The sequence below is a fragment of the Colobus angolensis genome, unplaced genomic scaffold (assembly GCF_000951035.1).
Source record: "Colobus angolensis palliatus isolate OR3802 unplaced genomic scaffold, Cang.pa_1.0 Scaffold115, whole genome shotgun sequence".
NCBI classification, from domain to species: domain Eukaryota; kingdom Metazoa; phylum Chordata; class Mammalia; order Primates; family Cercopithecidae; genus Colobus; species Colobus angolensis.
In genome coordinates this window covers 4596292-4603230 of record NW_012112586.1, presented here as the reverse complement: position 1 = coordinate 4603230, position 6939 = coordinate 4596292, and the positions used below count along the sequence as shown (strand labels likewise).

Below are 6939 nucleotides of genomic sequence, written 5' to 3'. Positions count from 1 at the left end.
CTTCCTAGTACAAGGCTTTTCAAAACCTGCCCCACTTGTTTTTAACCTGGGCTCACACCTCCGGCCCCTCTGAGATCCAGTGATACCATCAGTGTCATCTGTCTTCACTCTATTCTACCTCCATTGGTTGAAATTTCCTTGTATTTTTCTGTAGTTCCTCTATACTTTGTATTACGCAACGAACAACAGCGTGAGGGTTTTTTGGTTTGTTTTTTGTCTTCTCCAAATGCTGAAACTATCCTTCAATGCAGAGGAGGCTGCAGAATCAGCAGGCGCCCCGGAGCATCCCAGGGCCGTGCAGCAGCGCCCTTCCCCACCCTCCCCTCAGTTTCCCTCGGACTCGGGAAGCTCTGTGCCTTCCATGCAGCGGGGAGGAATCCTCACAACACCCGTGAGCACACGCCACGCCAACAGCGACCGAGGACAAACCACGCAAAGAACCAGCTCATGGATTTCGAATTTGAGATGCTTTTTATAATAAAGTTATGCCAAAAATATAGCAACAAATACAGAAAAATTATTAACGAACGGAGAAGCCCCAGATACATGTACAATAACAGTACAAAAATGTGACCAAACAGCTCAAGTTCACATTTAACACTTCCAATTATTTTTCATTACACTATTTCTGTTTAGAAGGTTTTCCTTACATACAACCATGATCGGTCTTTAGTCCCAATCGTACCATAATAAAGCTATATATAAGCACTGGCTAGGTAAGGTGGGAAATACCCTGTGAGTTGCTCTGTGGCTTGAGATGGGACACGTGGTCTCAAATGACTCTTACGCATGCCTTGCCTCAAGAAAGAAAAGTAATGTTGATGGTTTAAAAAGTAAGTACTTTTTGAAGCAGCAAATGAAACGTGTTTACTACCAGCCTAAATCAAAGAACATGGCAAGAGCAAGATTGTTCTTAGGAAGGAAACCATAAATATGGCATTTATGTAAAATCCTTGCAGCATCTGACCATGCTTTTATCTTTAAAAAAAAAAAAACCCTCACTTTCCTCAATATAAGTAGCAGTTCATTAATTTTTTTTTTTTTTACGGTGAGATCACACGGCTATGGGAAGCAGGTGATACATTTGTTTAAGAAACTGGGATGCCGACTAACGTGTAGTTTCCCAAGACTTTGCAGTCTCCATGTGCGGGTTTTTGTCAAAAAGGGAACCCAGCTAGAGGATTCACAGAGACCCTGAATGACAAACGACATACTCAAAATCTTCAGCTCTCCTCCCGGAGGGCCCAGTGTGCCAGGAGACACACTGCAGTAAGGCACTTACCTAGCTCCTTTGGACAGAAGGAAAGAAGAAATCAATCCAGGCAACATGCAAGTTTCAGTGAAGGCAGACGTGTTATGGGAATTTAAAGTCTTGCCTGTTCTCAGTGCACCCGTCAGTTACTGACATGTCAGCCTCAGAAACCGCACATGGCCTCAGGAAGGTCAGGCCCTCCCACCGGTGGGCATGCCATTGGCTCTTGATCGCTGATGGTCTCGATGATGGTCATATTTCACAGAAATAATGAGGAAAAGCAGGAGGGTAGCTCCTTGAATAGCAGCCAGAAGAAAAAAGTAATAGTTCAAATAGCAGCCGTTAATATTACCTGGAGAAAAACAAAAGGAAAGCGGCAGGTAAGCTGCACTGCTACAGGTATTTTTCAAGACTTTACTATTCAATCTGGTTCCTACTAAGGTTTAACTGGAGTCATAAAAAAAGAAACAAATGTTTTCTCTGTAGTCCAAAATACACAAGTATCTTGCTTTCAAAACCACTGGAGAAGCTCCCTGAAGTTAGACACATCTCCAACGGGTGCTCCGGAGGTGGGCTCTCTTCAGTCCCCCACCTGCCGCTAGCAGCCCATCCCCCTCTTTTGTAAGGTAAAAGGAGGAGGTTCCCTGAGGAAACTAGAGGAAAGGTAGCTGCCGAGTACTCAGGAAAATCCCTGCGTGGCTGCAGAGACACATGTGGTAGTGAAGGCGACAGTGTCGATGCAGAGTGTGCCTAAGGCCACGTGACAAGGCTGCAAATCAGGAGCAAGGGGACACCTGCCAACCCAGCCTCCTGTGACTGCTAACCCCCCACACCAGAACACCTGGACAAAGTAAAAACATTACCTTCCTGTGTTCTTGCCACCAGAAACAAGTGTTAGCCGGTCTGGTGTTATTTCCTTCCTGCCTTTTCTCAGGCAGTGTTCCTCCCTTCAACTACTTCAAGGGAACTTCCTCCATTTATAGTTATGATTGGCCTGGAACTGCATTGTTGAGGAAGGCAGACATGAAGGTAACAAAAGAGCACCTGACTACCTCCTTGTCGAATCCCGAGGTGAACATGTTTGTAACTTGGCTACAGAACCTGTGCGCTTTTTAGCATCACAGATCACACTATGACACAGCCTGAACATCGTGAACTCTGGATTCACTGCATGGGTCAATGATGGGAAACCACACACCCAACCCACCAGGGCCGGCAGCTGGGCAATGTGTCAAAGGATGAGATGAGCTGGTTTTTGAATGTCTTAAACATGCTCAGGTTTCAGCATTCTCAACCTGAGACAAGCAGATACCTCTGCATACTTTAATACAAAGAGTTAGCATAACACTGAATACCCAACCCAGTCCCAGGCACTATGGAGGCATTTTACATGCAACGTTTGCATCCCAAGCAGGCTGGACAGTGCAGAGGCTGAGGTCATGGGCCATGCAGCTCAAGTGATAAGGCTTGAATCCAGCCTCTGAGATCTCTGTGCTCAGTTTCCTCATGGGTAAAAGGAGCAGCGTTTCAGAAATCGGCACTCAGGAAGGAGCCTGGACACGGTGAGGGGCCAGCGCCACGCACCACGGTCATAATCCCCCTTTCACAGAGGCCTGGAACTGTCCACTCTGCAAACTGGCATCTCTCCATCAGAGAAGAGAGTTTGGCCGGCACCAGCTAACATCACCACTCAGTGTGGAGACATGGGAACGACGTGTGTGCAGAGAACGGCAGGACATTAGCTCATCATGACTGATCATCCAGGACACGTCCAGACCAAGCTGAGCGTCGCCCTGTGCTCTCCACCACGGCTGCTCCTGCCACCATGGCCGTCCCTCTGTCTCCGTTCCACGTCCATCACCTGCCACTGGCTGGAAAGCACCGCTGCACGTTTCCGCACAAGGTCGCAGGTGCATGTGGCCGGCAACATCGCGAGGGAAGCGAGTGCTTTGGAATCGAGTTGCTCCATTTTCTGCTCCTCTTCAAAAACACTTTCTCATTTGTTTATTTTAAAAAGTGAGACTTCCTTTCTTCTGAAGATCTTTTTAAAGCTGGGTTATTCTGGCACTTCCTTTTTCTATCTGAACATACATCGCATGTTCAACAGTGCATTTACCATATAAACACAATATAATACACGTTGGGGCTGGGCGCAGTGGCTTATGACTATAATCCCAGCACTTTGGGAGGTCCAGGTGGGTGGATCAACTCAGGTCAGGAATTCAAGACCAGCCTGGCCAACATGATGAAACGCCATCTCTACTAAAAATACAAAAAATTAGCCGGGCGTGGTGGCTGGCACCTGTAATCTCAGCTACCTGGGAGGCTGAGGCCGGAGAATCATCGCTTGAACCTGGGAGGTGAAAGGCTGCAGTGAGCCAAGATCATGCCACTGCACTCCAGCCCGGGCAACAAAAGTGAAACTCCATCTCGAAAAAAAAAAAACCCCACACATCTGTATGATCTCACACATTTTTAAAGAATGCTCATTCACACCAATTAAAGAAGATAACAATTTCCTGTGTCTATGAGTAGATCTGGAAAGAGAGCTGCTAATATCCTGAATTCTACCAGACTAAACCTTAATTTTTTTTCAAAGGATGTTTTACAATATTCATTCAATCCTTACGACTGACCAGGCTCTGTCCTGGGCACTCAATGGAGATGAAAACCCTAGCTTCCTGGAGCCTGGCACTAGCTGTCACTGCTGTCCCAACACTGGCATTTGCTGCTACTGAGACGAGGTTGTCATCAAAATATCAATGACATCATTTTATGTGCCTCTTTTGAAATACGCGTCTCCTCAAATGTACCAGTCACGGAAAACTTCCCAAGCTAAAGCCGGCAGGCCACGTGAACTGAAGGCTGCGCTGTCCTGCAGGAGTGGAGGTGCGGTCCGAGCCCACAGGCAGACACACACCACGCCTCGTCAGAGTCTGTCTTAGGGTGGCACTACACAGGGTATTCGGAAATGCCTAAGTCGTCTGGGAGAAAACCTCCCGTGCATTCCTGGGCGTCTTCACAGACAGAAGGATAATTACAGAGGAAGACAGCAAACACGGGGGTTTTGACATTTGACAAGACAGACTCTTGAGCCCTCGAGGAATGAGCACATCTGCCCCACAGGCTCACAGGCAGGACAGGTGTTCACAACAGCCCCACACTGCCAGCATCTGGGCACCCACCGACAACGGCGTGGACAAATGCCTCATGACTGCTCATACGAAGGAGCAATCCTCAGAAGGACAGGGGAGACACTCACAGACAGAAGTGCTAAGTGAAAGGAGACAGCCACAGTCCAGCACACGACAGGCCAGGGTAACCTGTGGGGGCCAATGCTGGAACAGCACAGGTTTACCTTCTGTGGGGGGCAGTAAACTAAGGAGAGATGCAAGGAGGGCTTCCAAAAGGGCCTCCACTGAGATCCAGACTGCAAACACAGCAAGCTGCGCTTAAGATTAGAGACCTTTACTATGGTATGCACGTTCTCACCAGCTTCAATAACACTAATAAAAGGAGCCTGCTGGGAGGCAGGCAAGAAAAAAACAATGTAACAAAACTCCGGGGACTCTCCCTTCACAGTCCTGCGACTTTACAGAGAGCTATTTCCTGTGCCAGTCATGAGATGCTGAGGCAGGGCCCGGGATAAGGGTGGCACAGACACCCCCGGAACCTCGCCTGAGAGCTGCTGCTCCTTCCAAGGCCACACAAATTCAGGGAGAGCTCTCTCTGAGGAGAGGGTTTCCTGTGGATTTCCCACGTCACAGCCTTTATTTCTCCACCCAGGACGCCAAGGGCTGCTCGACAGATGAGCTCCAACTCTCCTTACTGGTGTGAACCAAGGAGGCTGCCATGCAGCCGAGGGGCACAGCCTGGGGGCTGCTGGCAAACACGCCTCCTTCATGGAACACTTTCCATTCTTGAAAACAACAGACAGATCCTGGCCCACCCCCAGCACACTTGTCCTGCGTGCACCAGTGCAGGAAGTCCACAACCAACCTGTCAGACAGAAATGATGAATGAAAGGTCAACTATGAGATGTGAAATTAAAGTAAGAATGAGGATTAAATGACTAGAAAGCAACGAGAATGACCAGCCAATCCTTTATGACACATGTAAAGATAAAACACAAACCAAGAACCAGAATCTTCGTCTTCAGAGCTATGGACTTGGGTCTTTCTGTGAAGGAAGTCTGTCCCATGTACCACAAGGGGATCTTACTCCTTGGGCTGTTTGTTCATCTTCAGGAGAAGGCGAAAATGAAATGCCAGCCCTAAATCCACTTGCCCCCTTCAGAGCAAGCAGCCCTGAGCTGGCCATGGAGGTGGCACCCACAGCCAGAAAACATCGGTGACAAGTATCCAGGGGACATTGGTGGCTTGGAGTTCTGGGCCTTACTTTAGGACTCCACAGGCCTACGCTCGTGGAAGGACTCTGGGAATTCTGCAGTTTCTGCAGAAAAGTCCCTAAAGGTTCATCAGATTCTCAAGGGGATGTGTAACCTACAAGCAGTTAAGTACTACCAGACCAGAGCAAACGCCACATGATTATACAAGAAAAAGTAACGAGGTTGTTTTCATAGATAAAATATTTTTACAAAGGAAAAGAAAGAAGAAACCTTCACTTGCTGGGTCCATTTAAAAGCATCGTAAACCTGGAGAAAACAAAACTCATCTTTTATAAGTGGTTCTGTTCAACACTCAAGATGCCAACTACTGGTATTAATTGTAAAAACCCATCATGATTGATCACGAGTAATATGTTTATTTTTAAAAGTAACTTACTATCTATCTTGTCTTTTTCATATCAGAAAAGGTACTGTCAGGAAAAGAAAATGAAAGTACACCACCAAGTGAAAGAAAGGGAAGCTTGGGGTGCAGATTCAGCTGCCTCATGAAGACTGCGCTGGACGGGGGTGGAGAAGGTGCCTGTCCGTCAAGGACATCCCCATAAGGAGCAGTGGGTGCAGCAGCTGCTCACCAGGCTGTGGTCAGGGCAGGCTTGGCTCCTGGGATGAGAAGAGAGACTTGCTTGTCTCTTGAAAACCGTTCATGATGTAAGGAAAAAAAGTGATGCAAGCAGCACAGCGCGGTGCTGTGGAAGGAGCGGCGGACAGGCAGCTCGGGACAGGCCATCCACGCGAAAACACCTCCGTTCACTCAACCATCTCCTGAGCGCCCACGTCTCCCCGTCACTGGCTGTTTTCAAAAGGGACAGGATGCTGACTCTTACCAAAGTCTGTGTGGCTGCTCATCCATCCGATGGCTTTGATAGACACCAGCGCCAGCAGTCCAGAACCCACGAACGACCCGACACCAGAGAAGAAAAAGAACAAGCCCATTATGGCACTCTGCATGGACTTGGGGGCAGCTGAGTACGCAAATTCCAGGCCTGAGGAAAGAAAAGGAAGGGTCGTTTTAGTGAAAGGGGCACCTTAACACATGGGATCAACGCTTTCACCTAATATGGCAGAGGAAGCATGGGGTCTCCTAGGGACTGAGTCCTGAAGACAGGCACAACCTCTTTCCTTACTAGTGATCAAGAAATCAATGGCTACAGGCCAACTGTTCATTCTCCTAGCCATTAGGACAATTCCTAAAAAATTCAATGAGCAAAAAGTTAAACTCCTTGCTCTCAAGCTTAAAGGTAACATGTGATTTGTTGGCTCTTAGACTTTTGTGTTCCTT

At 47.8% G+C, this 6939-nt stretch overlaps 1 protein-coding gene across 1 annotated transcript in view; it reads right to left on the bottom strand.

Annotated features, from left to right (window-relative positions):
- Positions 1–448: 448 nt before the first annotated feature.
- SLC15A4 (solute carrier family 15 (oligopeptide transporter), member 4) overlaps positions 449–6939 on the bottom strand; it is a 34761-nt gene continuing 28270 nt past the window's right edge. The window contains exons 10-11 of the mRNA XM_011961455.1: positions 6485–6643; positions 449–1604 (exon numbers count right to left, since the gene is read on the bottom strand). Of these exons, the coding sequence (XP_011816845.1) occupies positions 1444–1604; positions 6485–6643 (320 nt within the window). The 3' untranslated portion in view covers positions 449–1443. The remainder of the gene's footprint in view (positions 1605–6484; positions 6644–6939) is intronic.